The sequence below is a fragment of the Schistocerca americana genome, chromosome 8 (genome assembly GCF_021461395.2).
Source record: "Schistocerca americana isolate TAMUIC-IGC-003095 chromosome 8, iqSchAmer2.1, whole genome shotgun sequence".
Taxonomy (NCBI): Eukaryota; Metazoa; Arthropoda; class Insecta; order Orthoptera; family Acrididae; genus Schistocerca; species Schistocerca americana.
Window position 1 is genome coordinate 55,626,230 of NC_060126.1, and position 16,227 is coordinate 55,642,456.

The following is a 16,227-nucleotide window of genomic DNA, read 5'->3' on the forward strand; positions in this document are numbered from 1 at the left end:
ACCTATGCATAGGCCTACTGAGGTCTCGTCGAATCGATCCCATGCAGAACAGCTACTCCATTGCGTTCCAAAGGTGGACCAATATGGCATTAATCAGGCGAATACATTGCTTGACAAAAAATTGCAACACCCAGAACAGGAGAATGAGGAAACGAAATGAAATTTCAATGGTTGAGAGGGTGTATGACGTTATTTCGGTGATTACAAAGTCTTGTCATTTTTACAAAGAACTTGGCAATATGAGACCTCTAATGGCTATCATACTGAAGTCCCTCTGGCATGGATGCACCCGCTGATCTGGTTGGGAAAGATGTCATAAGGCCATTGGATCCTTTCCTGGGGGAAGTTGCCTCACAACCACTGTAACTGGTCCTTGATATCCTGGATGGAGTTGCCTTTTGAGTTGCATCCATAAATGTTATTTTGAGGTCACATGTACGTCCATACATGTGTTGTCAGTGATTTGTGTATCTTGTTGGCCGAGGGTTCATAGAGACACATGCCTCATGTGAAAGATCAATGCCCTGTTGAAAAATGGCATCATGATACTGCCACAAGAGAGCTAACACATGATGATACTGGATATCCATTGCTTATAGTTGTGCTGTCACATTTCTCTGAATAAATACCACACATGACTTGAAGTCATTTACAACTGTTCCCCTCACCATGATGCCACGAGTAACTGCGTCGTGCCCCTCCAAAACATTATAAGGAGGGGACCTCTCCCTAGGTCGCCACCAACTCGCAAATAATGTGCATCTGAGTTAGTGCAGAACCGCCTGTCATTGTTAAATACAATGTCATTCATAAGCAGTCCATACTTCCCAGTCACAGCACCAGATGTGGCAGGTTGTGTTACGGTGTTAACTGCAGCCTACGCTTGGGACAGTAATTTCCTATATCAGCTGATACTAGTCCCCAACCAATGGTGTGCACAGAGCGTTGCAGGGAGTTCATTAGCTATTGTCTGGTAATAGATATACAGATGTCTAGGTGCTATGATATGCTTGGTCTACTATATCACGATCCACCCTTGAGGTGCTCAGATGCTGTTCACGGGAACCACGACAACAATTATGACTAACATCACGTTTCCATGCAGTTCAACATCAGGCCAATATCGCATCCAAATCCCACACAAATATGGATCCTACATGATTCAACCTAACAGCCAAATGGAGACCAGCCACATGAGGCTGCTAAACCTCTTCCATACCGATACACAGCATCTTCATTTTCTTTACAGTGATCACCAAGTCGAAATGCCGTGTGGTTAGGGCCTCCAGTGGGGTAGACGATTCGCCTGGTGCAAGTCTTTAGAGGTGACGCCAATTCGGCGACTTGCGTGTCGATGGGGATGAAATAATGATGATAAGGACAACACAACACCCAGTCCCTGAGCGGAGAAAATCTTCGACCCACCCGGGAATCGAACCCAGGCCGTTAGGTATGACATTCCGTCGCGCTGACCACTCAGCTACCAGGGGCGGACCATGATCACCAAAAATATGACGCTGCTCATGCCCTGATAACAACAGTAAATACAAGTAGCATTTATTGCGCTCTGGTGACCATTCTGCTGATCACAAAAATTGTAAATCTAATTATTTACATATCTGCAGGCTATGTGCTAATGTATGAGGCTACATTGATATCCCACCATGTCTTCAGACTGCTTCAAATTTTTTTCAATAAGTGCATCTTCGCTCATCGGTGTAAATACACTCCCTTACCCTAAGAGCATGTTACGCCGTTCTACAAATTCCTCAGACCTGCAGGTTGGGCAGCAGGTCGGCCAGCTGCAGCAAGCGATTGGTGCCCACCACGTTGGTGATGACGCCATGGTGCAGGCTGTCGTCGAATCGGACGTTGGCGGCACAGTGGAAGACGACACTGACCTCATGCCGCATGGCCGCCATGTCGTGCTCTGACAGTCGGAAGTCCGGTGAGCTGACATCGCCAGCGATCACAGACATGTGGCGCGCGTAGTCGGGTCGCTCTCCTCGAACCTTCGAGAACAGCTGCACAAACAGACAGCACACTGCTGATGACAATGCGAATTCTGTATATATTCTGGTATGGTGATGAATCAAAGACGTCTCCTTGAGACGATGTAAAAGAAGATTAAAGTCCCTAATCTGATATGGTTCAATGAGTCGGTAAAAAAAATTATTTAAAGACTTTTGGTTGAGAAGGGACAAGAAGCACAGAAATCCATACTGAATCCTTCAAGTTTGACTATGCTAGTGGCATTGACCATCATACCTTTCAACATTTATTATCACCATGCAGTTGCTGCGTGACAAGAGAAGTGTGTAAATTACTTCACCAAAAAAGGAGAATCTTCAGCACTTTCAATGCCGATTTGCTTAACCTCACTTGTACCTTTACACTCATAATGTATTTCTCTCATTCACGTATTATGGTGTCTAAGATTAGCAACGGACATTGATTAATCTAAACGAAAACCACATGCCGAGCTACATTTCAAGATCACTACAACCCCCACAACATATGTCGATGCACAAATTCGAGGCCCCCGCGAACATGACAGGGACACCCTCCCCACTAGCGTACTACACAGATACTTCTGCGCAATGTACCAAATGAAACGTGCATTGTATTCACAAATGAACGCCGCGACTGTTGCTCTGTGAAACTGTGTAGCGCAGATAAATGGTATAATCCTAGCAGAACGTCTCTGATTTCGTTTGAAATCGGTTGTCATGCACTCTAGAATTTATCGTAGTAGTGTCCTCTATGCCATTTTTCCTTTCTTGAACATGTCATATTCCGAGAACCGTTCCAGAAAAGCTAAGAACTCCATGGAGATGGAGTGCTCCTACGCTTTACAAAGAACGATTAAGTTAACCACTGCATAGTAAATGAATTATCGTCAAATTTAGTTACTTCACGATTTATTAAACCAGTGCAATGGAATCGAACTCCTTGGCAGAAATATATGTGTGCAGGACGGCAGCGTTTTATGTCCAAACTTAATCAAACCAGGCTATAAGAAGATCATTATTAAGAAACTTTTTTAAAAAACCTGGCATCAAAGTACAAACGATTAAATTTTTTCCAAGTGAACTGCTATTTAAAACAGTGGAAGAGAAAGAATACCGTTCAAGAGTGGTAGTCCAATATTTAGGGAAGAGGGGGTTACAATGAGTGGAGGAACTACAGAGGCATTCCACCACTGTCAGTAGCTGGAAAGTTCTACTTCAGAATTACAGAAACTAGATTAAGGAATGAGATGATAAGTTTTCTCTCCCGCAAAAGCAGCCAAAAACATATCTTCATACCTAGGATGGACATTCAATACCTACTCGAGAAGAAAACAAGATCTTTCATGCTGCTTTCTTAAACGTGAAACATACTTCCATGGTATCTGCTAAGGAGACCGAAATTTGGCATTATACTCACCGAATCCTAAGAAAATAATGAAGAGCTTATTATACATAAAAACACCAACTATTAAGAAGGAAAAATGTATGGCTCTGTGACCAATAATGTAAATGAAAAATTCGTGGAGGCATAATATTTGGTCAGCTATCGCATTGCTCAAACGGGCTAAGCACACACTGTCACTGAGAATTTAATAAAACCATCTGTGGCAGTCATAGCACATGAAAAATCTGAAGAACATGTTTCTGCTGTATCAGTTTCGAAAGATACTTTTTCAGTAGAGAACAAGGAAAGTTTATAATACTGACCGTGTTCCTTGGTGAGACATCAGAATCCAGCCCGCATGAAACTAGAACTAGCTGACCGCCTTACCCCAAATAATTCGTCTTGCAGATAGAAGAGTCGACTTATGTTGCTGCACTGGCCATCTTCCTGGTAACTGTGTGAATCTAAATAAATGTTCATATGAAGAAGACTTGCTTATCTGCGCATTGCTTCCAAGTAAAATTGCTGGAAAGAAATTTTTAACATTGGTAACAATTTATTTGAAATAAATCAACGTGATTGGAATGATTGTATCGGTATGATGAACGTGTAACTCATGGTGCGCAAGTTACCCAGACTATATTCGTCAGATATTTGATAATTTTACTCCTAACACCCATCAGAAAATAATGAAAGGAAGAAAAGGGTTATCGCTTACGACATTTTCGCTGTTTGTGCAGTTCCACTTTAACTTCAGGTATGACGTTTTTATAGAGTGCTCTGTACCACCAACTCTATTCGCAACAAATGGTTCAAATGCCTCTGAGCAATATGGGACTTAACTTCGGAGGTCATCAGTCCCCTAGAACTTAGAACTACTTAAACCTAACTAACCTACGGACATCACACACATCCATGCCCGAGGCAGGATTCGAACCTGCAACCGTAGTGGTCACGCGGTTCCAAACTAAAGCGCTTAGAACCGCACGGCCACACCGGCCGGTTATTCGCAACACAATTTGCAAATACACCTAAATGCATTTACGAAATTGTATCACTGTGTGACACGTAGTTGGAGAGATATGACGACGTAAACTTTGAAGAATGGTTCAAATGGCTCTAAGCACCATGGGACTTACCATCTGAGGTCATCAGTCCCCTAGATTTAGAACTACTTAAACCTAACTAACCTAAGGACATCACACACATCCATGCCGGCGGCAGGATTGGAACCAGAGACCGTAGCAGCTGCGCGGTTGCAAACTGAAGCGCCTACAACCGCTCGGCCACACCGGCCGGCAAACTTTGAAGAACCTGCACGATTTTTCTGGATTGTAAGCGCCGCTCGAAGACTGTCTAATGTACTACTGCCAATTTCAGTTCATAAAAGGTACGTGTTTAGTTCTACCGAACTGTATCTTAAGTAAAAAAGCATGGATCAAAGACATGGAAACAGGCAACGAGCCTTAATGAAAATAATGACGATTAAAACACACAAACGAAAGTACTATGTCCTGTGGTCATCGACGTCGGCTTTATCTTTAAATATGGGATTTTTTCTGAATTTTTCAGTTCTATGAAAAACTATGTTTAGTTAACAGAATATGTCAAAGCCAAGGGAGCGACCAATGTGCAGCAGTTTGGAAACAGTGCCCAAGTAACGAAACCAACATAATTAGGGTTTTGAGTCTTCCACCCTAAAGATTTTACAGGCTTAGCGTCAAATATTTAGCACATTAAAGCATTTATAACCAAGCGTTTCGTTTTATACGCTCGAGTTTTATTCTTTAAGAAACTAAGGATGAAGAGGTTACTACTTTAATTTAAGTTTGTACTACTAAATTTCTCTGCAGATAGATTCAGCTCATTCCACTTGATTCAAAAATTCTTCCACACTTCCGCATAGTCCACCACTGACTTAAATTCTAACTTGGTACGATAATTTCTCTTAAAGTTCATTTAATTTCAAACCATCATTTAAATGACCTGCTGTATATTTAAATTTACTTAACAATTCCTCACGATAGGATCTTACAATCTCCACATTCCTATCACAACCTTGAACGCTTATAATATGCTTTATTAAATTTGTGTGATTTCACTAGCCAATATCTTCTAGAAAACTCTTGTGTAAGTTTATCAAATGTGCTACAATTGCTCCGCACCTTACAAAATCCGTAAATGTGGCTGATGATGTAGTTAAAGAGATTTGCTCACTGCATTACTCAGAAATTAACAAATGAGATATTGAACACTATCTTACAGTGAAAACAAACTTCAAACCAAAGCGTCTGACAATTAATGGGCAACAAATATTCCAAATCTCTTGGAACGTATCTTTCTCAGTATCATACAGTTCAGATTACAATTCCTAGAAACGTTCGCGCCGTGCTGCGGCTCGCGTTGCCTTCTGTTGGAGGCCAGACGGTATCGTTTAGTTGGCATTGTTGCAGTTGTCTGTTTTCTTCTCACATTGACTGGCGCTACTCGGTTTCGCAAGCGTTGCCTATCTGCTAGTTGCAGCCGCGGCGGTTATCGATATGTAGTAACTGTTGCTCTATCTTCGGGGCGACGTCGTTGTTTTTCCGGGTCCTGTGATTGGGCCAGTCCGGTTGGGGACTCAAGAGGAGCCAGGTCCGCGCTGTGCGAAACACGCCGGGACCGCTGGCGGCACGCATGGACTGCCGGATGGAAGGGCTGTGGTCACGAGGGTGCACGACCTCGTCATAAAGCGGATCCAGCAAGCTTTAAGATGAGTGCATTTCAATCCAAGTAGAAAAACCTCCACCATTGTGATATCTCGCGATTCTCCACTGAATTCTGTTCGTGTTGCTGATCGTAGTGTCGCCGAGGCGAAGAGCAACGAATGAAGTGCTTGGGGAAGGCGTAACTGATTAACTTTCCTCGACTTCTTATTACTATTTAGTGCGTTGAACTTGATACAATTTCTTGAGTTCAACTAGCGGTAATTTTTTCTTGCATGTTGGCCGCTAACGGTCCAGTTTCCTGCCCTGGGGACCTGTTGATGATGGTTTTACTCTTGTGGTAGTGATTCCTTTCTCGTTCTGGGCACTCTAAGCACAGTTTTGGGGATGCAGTGCAGACCGCAGCTTCTGGTTTTGGCGTATTGTTCCATCACTTCATTTGGTTTATCAGACGTCAGGTAGCTTCAGCAAGATTATCATTAGTCATTCGTTACACTGCCACTAGTCTGAGTTACCATCTTGTGAGTTCTTAAACAATTTTTAATTTATTGCCATTCTTGGAGTGTAAGACCTTCAGCCGTGATTGTGGTCGTTTGCCTTAAAATTCTAATTTGGTATTTGTATGTACGCAGTAAACATTTAGAACCTTATTTACTGCCATTACTGGCGTCTGATGCCGTCTGCTGTGTTTGTGGTGACTTGCCTTTAATATTTCAATACCTGTAATTTGTAATTTGTCTTAATTTATTGCTATTCCTGGCGTGTAAGGCCTTCTGCCCAGATCACAGTGGCTTGCTTTTAAAATATTATCTGTTGTAACTGTATTTAATGGCGATTAGCTAAATTGTAGCTCACTGAAAACACTATTATTTACACTGTTGTTTATTCCTTCATTAATATCTTGTGGTATTTTTTTTACTTATTTCTGAGTCTAGAATTACTCATTTAAAATTAATTGTATGTAATTGTAAAAGGCAACCAATAGTACCTGATTACGGCCCCATCCACAATCGTAACTGAACCCAGCCTTCCTTTGACTACCACCAGGTTTCAACGTTTTCACATACATGTTGTTTGCAATTTAACCGTCACTTCATTCCAAACTTTGTTCAAAACGAACATATTTGTGATGTTGTCGTCCGTTTGGTCCAGCTGTGCCTGCCCACTAGATATTTCACCAATAAAACACCTGACATTCATCATCAGTGGCAGCGAGGAAAAATCAAGCATTGATTATCGGCACTCCCGTCACTGTTCACCAGTCAAGTGTGGCTCAGATCGGTGTTCTAATGTAAGTACTGCTTTTGGAATGCCGTTGACTATGCTTGTACCGTCGCTGTTGTCATTTATAGTAGTTGTAAGATACATATCCTACCTATGATACCACATTGCACAGGTTATGCCCACAATGGGTACGATTAATGCAAATTCCGCCACTCACAGCGCACAGCAAAAGCCAGTTTCGTCATAATACGGTGAAGGTAGAGGATAACAATCTCAAATGTGGCGCCAACATCGCTCCATCCAGATTGCACAACCCACATTAAGCAGGCTACTCAGCTGTCTGCCAAGGCTGTAACATCGTTGTTGCAGTATGGCATGATGGTCAGGCCTCTGTAGTGGTAACTTGAATCACCCCATGCTGGGGCCCAGTGCTGAGCTCCTATGGCGTCTTCGTTTACAAAAGTGACGCCGGATCATAATAAAGCCAGGTCAAGTTCCTGTAAGTACTGATCACTCCGGCCTAGCTGCATCTCGTCCCCAGTCGCCGCCTACTCCACTTTAGCAGTCGGTCTCTCCATCTACATCCATACTCCGCAAGCCACCTGACGGTGTGTGGCGGAGGTTACCTTGCGTACCTCTATCAGTTCTCCGTTCTATTCCAGTCTCGTATTGTTCGTGGAAAGAAAGATTGTCGGTATGCCTCTGTGTGGGCTTTAATCTCTCTGATTTTATCCTCATGGTTTCTTTGCGAGATATACGAAGGAGGGAGCAATATACTGCTTGACTCCTCGGTGAAAGTATGTTCTCGAAATTTCAACAAAAGCCCGTACCAAGCTATTGAGCGTCTCTCTTGCAGAGTCTTCCACTGCAGTTTATCTATCATCTCCGTAACGCTTTCGCGATTGCTAAATGATCCTGTAACGAAGCGCGCTGCTCTCCTTCGGATCTTCTCTATCTCTTCTATCAACCCTATCTGATACAGATCCCACACCAGTGAGCAGCATTCAAGCAGTGGGCGATCAAGTGTACTGCTTCCTGGGCTCGAATGGCAGCTATAGAAGAAGGTTCCACCTTCTGGGCGTCCTCGTCTCACTTCTGATGGGCGTCCAGGTGTCCAGGATTTGGGATAATTGTGCTACCCAAATGCCTAGCCCTTCATTGTTGTGGCATAGCTTGCTAGATGTACACCCACTTCTGCTGCCCACATGAATGCAGGGCTAACGTTGGCAAGGGCGCGCCTTCTGCTGTGTCAGTAATTTGGCTTGGTTGCGTCCTCGTCAAAATGGTTCAAATGGCTCTGAGCACTATGGGACTTAACTTCTGAGGTCATCAGTCCCCTAGAACTTAGAACTACTTAAACCTGACTAACCTAAGAACAGCACACACATCCATGCCCGAGGCAGGATTCGAACCTGCGACCGTAGCGGTCGCGCGGTTCCAGACTGTAGCGCCTAGAACCGCTCGGCCACCCCGGCCGGCCGTCCTCGTCAGGTGCAAGCCCTTCACTTGACCAAGTGCTTTGCTGAGGCGCCCATCACTGCCTGAGATTAATGCTCGCTGTTCAGTCATCGCCACCAGATTGTGCACAAGCTTTTTAATAAGTAGATCTGTTGTTTATAGACCATTTCGGATTTCATGACCGCCGGGAAGCTGATAGTACACGTTCTGCACACTATCTGTGAGGACTATCTTCCTCTGCCAGCCCAAACACTATTACGAATGGTGTCAGAAGTAAATCAGAAACATCGAGCGTCATGGGTCTAGATGCAGCATCGTCATCGCAGCGTAGCAAGAGAAGACAACTTTTTTTCTGATGTTTTACATCCTTTGGATTTTCAACAGTGCCACACATAAATGAGTTGGTTTAAAAGTTGGTTCCGTCAAGGTGAGCTTAGGCACTGACTTGGGCGAATGTAGGGGTAACATGAGAGAAACATCGGCTTCTACGTGTCCAGTTAGGTGTACACCGTGTAATTTGTTGGAACAAAGTGTCCCCTGCGTTCAGTCCTATTCAGTGATCTTTTTCAAAACTAGAAGGCCAGAGCGTTATGCCAATGAATGCAATGAGTTTGCATGACAGGAGAATATATTAAGGAGTGTTTTGTTGTATGAGGTGACATTAGGATTAAGCTTCCCTGTTTATGTCCTTTTGTTACACATACGGGTTTTACAGTGATTAAGTCAGGGGAACAGGTGGTTGTCACTCAGGAAGCTGTAGGGTCTGTTTGGAGTAAATAGCACAATTAATCGCAGATAACACAGACGTGCTTATGCACCCCTTCGTAATAGGACAGATCATTGCCCAGTTTATCAGTATCCAATCTAGACGTTATTCGTTAGCTTAGTTGGTCCTTTTTCAGTTAAGGCAGCAGAGAACGTGTTAGCGTTTGTGGACAACCTGTTGGCAGATACAAAGCTGGGTTGTTAGTCAGAGGATCAGCTGTGGTACATTATGTTCCAGCTCAATAAACAAAATATTGACTAATCATGGTTTCTTTTCTACTGAACAAGTGCTTGAGAGAATTCATTTTCATTTGTACGATATTTTTATTTTTGAAATAAACGCTGTCTTTCTTTCTTTTGCTATTAGCTAGTTTCGCACATTTGTGCATTTCTGTTGTTTATCTCACAGTGTAATTCTGTAACCCTGTAATATCTTATCATTCACATATTTGTGTGCAGCAAGCTCCATTCGACTATGTCTTTAATAAACGTTTCTTACTATTATTTTAATAACCTGGATAACTTACATACACATCCTTTGAAAGCTGTGAATTCAATATGCAAAACAGCCTGTATACACAACATTAAAATGCATTTGTTTCCCGTTTCAAATAAAATTACAAAATACATGGTTCTAAAACGTTGAGCACATCCCCCAAAAATTAGAAGTGGCTGTGGGTCTACATACACGTAGGGCTATGGAAAAATTAGAGACGAAATCATTGTTAGAGCTTGAGGACCTGTTTAACCCTTGTGGTTCTTTGCAAGAATTTCCAGTGATGCAATACACAATAACAACAGGAAATGGATCAGCAGAGTACTGTATATCATATTTTGTGCCTCATCACCTACAACCAGTGGTGGAGGAGGTGGTTAACCAACAGTTAAAGGACAACATCATTGAAAAAGTATAGGTCCTTCAGGAGCACCCACGGCGGTTGGCGTGAGAAACGGTATGGGTGTAAGAAAAGCTTATAATTTTTGCTGTGGCTGTAGATATCTTAATTTTACAGTTACAGATTTGTGTCCAATACCAAATATAACAGATTCCTTAGAAAATTTGCCGCAATGCAAGTTATTTTCTATCATATATCTCTGGAGTGGTTACTATCAGTTAGAAGTAGTACTGGAAGACCAGCAGAAACCGGCGTTTACAGTTCACTCGGGACAGTATTAATATCATTTGACGCTGTTTGGGTTTAGAAATTTGCCTGGCACATTACAGCATTTCCTGGAAAGGATTTTATGAGGTTTAAAACCAAGGAAGTCTATGGTACATTTCGATGACAGGGCTGTTTTTTCTAAAAAAATGTGGAGAAGCTTGAGCTATGGTTAAGGGAAGTTTTGAAGTGAATGTACATGGCGCAACTGACACTAACTTCATAGAGGTTTCACCTCACATTACAAGAACTGCAATATTAAAAACATGTGATTACTCAAGATGGCCTTTGGATAAACTGTTGATAAGTGACGACCATTCAGGATTTTATAATCCTGCAGAAAATTTGTCAAAAAATATTCAGAAACAATTTGCTGTCTCATTCCTTCTTTGAAAAAATTAGTACTGTTCCACTAGACATCAAAATGCGTGGTGCATTCAGAATATGAAAGAATTTTTAGAACTAATTCAGCGTTAGTTTTTTTTGTGTTGCTAATAATCGTGCTATGCGCTGCATATTGTCAAGGAATAAACTGGTTGGAACTTACCGATGCCAAAGAAGTTAAAGAAAGCAAGGAGGAGCGATTCTGCCATGGAGAGGAAAACACAAAGTCTCATATATGGCATGACATACATCTAATGTTATTTCTATGGTAAGATATTAAAGTGATAACAGATCACACGAGTTACAATGGTTATTGTGGTTGAAGGATCCATTAATGCATTATGCACTAAACGTAACTGAATTAAATTTCAAGTGATTTATAAACCTAGTAGGAATCACCAGAATGGCCTCAATAGGAAGGTTGGTATGTTAAAGACAGAGGGTCACACCATTGTGGAGTGGAAGGCAGTGCAAGCTGACAAGGAACGTAACCTATTTCCAATGCACACACAGTACATTGTGGACAACTGTGTGTTATCTAAGAAGACAAAACATAGACAACATTGCGAGCCATGGTGCATGAGGGTGTACTGAGAAAGGCACATGACCACATGTTATCAGGACATGGGGGGGGGGGGGGGGGTCAACGAACTGCGGAACGGCAGGTAGCTAATCACTACTGGTAGCATATGCGCAAACAGGATGTCAAGCAGCATGTGAAAAACTGTGAACCATGTGCATACTGACCTGTACTGAGTCATCATTGTATTCCACTGTAGAGATTACCTGTAGCTAATAAGATATTCGAAATGATTGGTATGGACATCTTGGGGTATTTTGAGAAAATTCTGGCAAAGAATCGCTATGTAGTGATCATTACAGATTGGCTTTCAGCCTACGTGGGGCTAGAAGCTATCCCAAATCAGCAACCCAACACAGCGACACAGGCAGTAGTAAAAAATTTATTTCTGAAGCTCAGTGTTCCAGAAAAATTAATTACAAATCATAGCACCAATTTTATGTTAGAACTGGTGAAACAGCTTTGTCACCTACCGCACATTGCTAAATTGAGGAGAAGCACTGGATATTTACAGGCTAGTGAAGGAACAGAGCCAGTGCTTAGGACAATAAGAAAAACTTCAAGTCACTATGTGAATAGCCATGAAAACAACTGGGACATCTTGTTACCATAAGGCATCACATCGTATTAGTAGGAAAAGACCAGGCCTATGATCATATTAATCAGTATGCGTCCATAAAATGCCACCATTATCCATGTTAAGTAAGTTTAGAGTGGGGATGAATTCAGAGCATGTGAAGCCCTTCACAAGCACGTTGCAGAAGGTATGGAAATAGGTGTAGAAAGCAAAGACAAAGACCCTATAATGTCACGAACAAGTGGGACAGTACAGTGCAAGGGCAGTTGATTACCAAATAGGCCATTGGGTAATGTTGATGAGCATACACACCATGAACGGAGAAACAAAGAAATTCCTCACCTCGTTTCTCAAATACAGCATCCTATTCATATGACAGTCAGACATGTCGGGGCTTGTCTGTACATTTCAGGTACACATAACTCTTGTACCATCATTGCCGGCGCCAACCCGGAAATATAAGGGAGTGGATAGTAACTGGAAGACAATACAACAGCTAGAACAAATCATCCCCGTACAAGCCATGCGCAGATTGCAATATGTTTTAAGATGTAGGATTGGGCCGATTTAAAAAGTATAGTGCACTATCATTTTGTGGGAAATTTATCACTTGTATTTTTACGATGTTGCTAATAGTACGTTTCTGGTCTACGATCACTGAGCAACTGGTAGCAGGCACTCATCCTGCCCATCATCCTGAAACGACGATCCTGGCATATATTAGTGTCGTCCGCCCGAGCACTACTGCACAAGGTACAATAAAGAGGCGAAACATTATGACCACCGTCTTAATAGCGTACTGAATCACCTTTGGAATGCAATACAGCAGCATTTCAGTGAGAGCTGGATTCTGCAAATTCTTGGTAGGTTTCTGAAGATATGTGGGACCAGATACCTATGCACAGGCATCGTAATCTCTACAAATTATGGGCCGGTGTTTTGTGGGCACTTAGCTAGCACCCAATAGTGTCCTACATATGTCTCACGTGCATTATTGCATTAATATCTGGCGGCTTTGGTGGCCTCAACATCAACATGGATTCACTATGATGCCCATATACCCGCTGTAACGCGATTCTGACCTTCTGATGTGATTGCTGGCAGATGTCATCTCCCCAGGGAAGACATCAAGCATGAAGGGATCCAGGCGGTTCGCAGCAATGTTCACGTTGTCGACAGCTGTCACTATGGTCTACATTATCACCAAAGACCCTGAGTAAGTTTAGGTGAACGTCCCCCAGAGCATAGAACTCCCCTACCAGGCTGCATATGAGGCATGGTACATGTTATTAACAGCTATGCTTCAAGATAGTGGCGTATCTGGCCCTGACTATCGACCTGCTGTAACGATAAATGTGAGTCACCAAACTAGGTAACACGCTTCCATTGCTTCACGGTGCAATCTCGGTGATCCTGTGCCCATCATAATCGTAATTGACTATTTCGTTGGGTCGACACAGGAAACATGGTGGATGTCTACAGTAGGGCACCATGTTAAACAATGTACCTAGACAGTGTGTTCAGTGATTTGTGCTTGCACCAGGATTGTACTCTGCCATTTATCTATATTCAGCCTCTTAAACTTCCATAATCCGTCATGTTCCCACAGCGCCATGTAAATACTGAAACATCAGTATTCCACTGGGTAGTGGTCATAGCGTTTTGGTTCACCTGCTTAGTACATCGGAAAAGCAGGGACACTCACCACATTGGACACATAGTCTTCCAACCTCTCTTGGGGGTCCAGTCCACGCTTGGGTCTCGCCAGCATGTAGATAGTGCCAATGTCAGGGCAGGATCGCAGCAGCTTCTCCACGATGGTCATCCCCAGGAAACTGGTGGCCCCCGTCACCAGCACCGAATGGCCGCCGTACCACTGCGGCACTCGGGGACCTGAACGCACATCCTCTCTTCCCAGAGAAACCATTGGATATTTTGTTTCCTGTAAATGAGGACATGGTATCAGGAAAAGCTACAAACCTGAATACATTATCTGAAGTTCTGAAGGTTGTAGAATTAAAATACATCAGGGAAAGTTTGTTCTCTACTTGCACAGAAGCTACATTGCAATTATAAATTTCAAAGGACATGAAAGGGGAGCAGTAGTTGAGAAGGCAGTGACGAAAGGTTTTAGGTTATCCCCAGCTTTATTCAACTGGAACACAGAGCAGAAACCAAGGAGAAGTTTGGAAAATCAGTGAAAAGATCAAAGAAGTTTCAGATTTCTGTATGGTTTGGTTATTCTGTCAGAGACAGCTAAGTACCTCTAAGAGAAGTGAAAAGGAGTGAACAGTGTCTTGCAAGAAAGATATAATATGAATGCTAACAAAAGTAAAAGACAAGCCATGGTCTGTAGTCGAATTAAATTAGGCTATGAGATGAAATTAAATGCGGAAATGGGTGACTAAAATTAGTAGATTATTTTGCTGTTTGGACACTAAAATAATTGATCATGGTCGAAGCACTAAAAAAATTAAATATTCGCTGGCAGAAGAAGGAGAAATGTTTCTGACAAAAAAATAAATGGGCAAGCACTGAATACGTGTTTGGATGGAGTAGCTAATGAGTAGGTATTGCATCTAAGTGGCGACAAGATTCCTTTAAGTTGACTGAAATTGGGTATTGGTTGATACAACTCACTCTGAGCTGTCAAGAAATAGTCAGTTTGGTAAAGCGGCGAAGATAGGGCAGGGGGATTAGTGCAAAATTTGTAGACTGAGATCAAGTCTTCGATATATTAAGCAGCTTCAAGCGGACGTGGGCTACAGTAGTTGGGCAGAGGTGAAGGGGTCTGCATAGGATAGACTGGGGTGGAGAGCTGCAACGAATATGCTTTCTTACTTATCACAACAACGACTGCGTCGTTCTAGTTTTACTGCAGAAGCGACAGTAAGTCGAGAGGCTCACAAATTTGGACATAATTTTAATTTCATAATCTGTTTTTAGTACTCAACAAATGTATTATAATTATGATAGGACTGGGCACTGTTTAAATTTATTTTGATTCAAAAATATCTTTAGAGAGATGTTGTTAGAGAAGTAACAGCTGACTGTTTACTTTCCTTTACATACAAAGTTGTATTTAGTTGGTTACTCCCTGTTTTCGTTTGTAACAGATCTGAAGATGGCAGTACCCGAACGTGGTACTAAATGTTTGTGCGATGAAGAAAGGCCTGTAAAATAAAGTGTCACAATATGACCATGGACTCATTTTGTGGCTTCAATGGATAAAATTAGAAGCCACTTATATCCCTATAAGCTAATAATAATTACTTTTCATGACTAGATTTGACCACTACTTATTATTTAATATTTTGTTCTATTTTAAAATGAGCTTTCCATTGAATGTATTATGTCAAGTATCAGACAACATTTATTTTGTAAAATTGCAAAATGTAACATTATTACCAACAGTTTTATTAATAACAAGAAATTATAATTGCTCACTGCTGTTCATACAAAGGAAATAAAACTGAAATATGTTCATAAACTACTCGGTAGAATGCTGTATTTGGACAACCGAGGTCAGAATTATTATTTACAACGTTAACAATATATAGTTGTAATAAGAGGTATAATAACTTATATGGAGGAAAGGGGCAGATGTAGACTCTGATCACAATCTATTGGTTATGAACTGTAGGTTAAAACTGAGGAAACTGCAAAAAGGCGGGAAGTTAAGTAGCTGGGCTCTCGAAAAACGGAAAGAACCAGAGGTTGTAGAGAGTTTCAGTTAGAGGTTTAGGGAACGATTGACAAGAACTTGGGAAAGAAATATCATAGAAGAAAAATGGGTAGCTTTGAGAGAGGATATAGTGAAGGCAGCAGAGGATCAAGTAAGTTAAAAGGCGAGGGCTAGTAGAAATTCTTGGGTAACAGAAGAGATACTGAATTTAACTGATGAAGGGAGAAAATACAAAAATGCACTAAATGAAGCAGACAAAAGGAATACAAAAATGAGATCGACAGGAAGTGCAA

General features: G+C 41.9%; 1 protein-coding gene across 1 annotated transcript in view; it reads right to left on the reverse strand.

Moving 5' to 3' along the window:
- Nucleotides 1–16,227, reverse strand: part of LOC124545524 (fatty acyl-CoA reductase 1-like) — a 78,620-nt gene that overhangs the window by 19,984 nt on the left and 42,409 nt on the right. The window contains exons 2-3 of the mRNA XM_047124472.1: nucleotides 13,955–14,191; nucleotides 1,776–2,024 (exon numbers count right to left, since the gene is read on the reverse strand). Of these exons, the coding sequence (XP_046980428.1) occupies nucleotides 1,776–2,024; nucleotides 13,955–14,176 (471 nt within the window). The 5' untranslated portion in view covers nucleotides 14,177–14,191. The remainder of the gene's footprint in view (nucleotides 1–1,775; nucleotides 2,025–13,954; nucleotides 14,192–16,227) is intronic.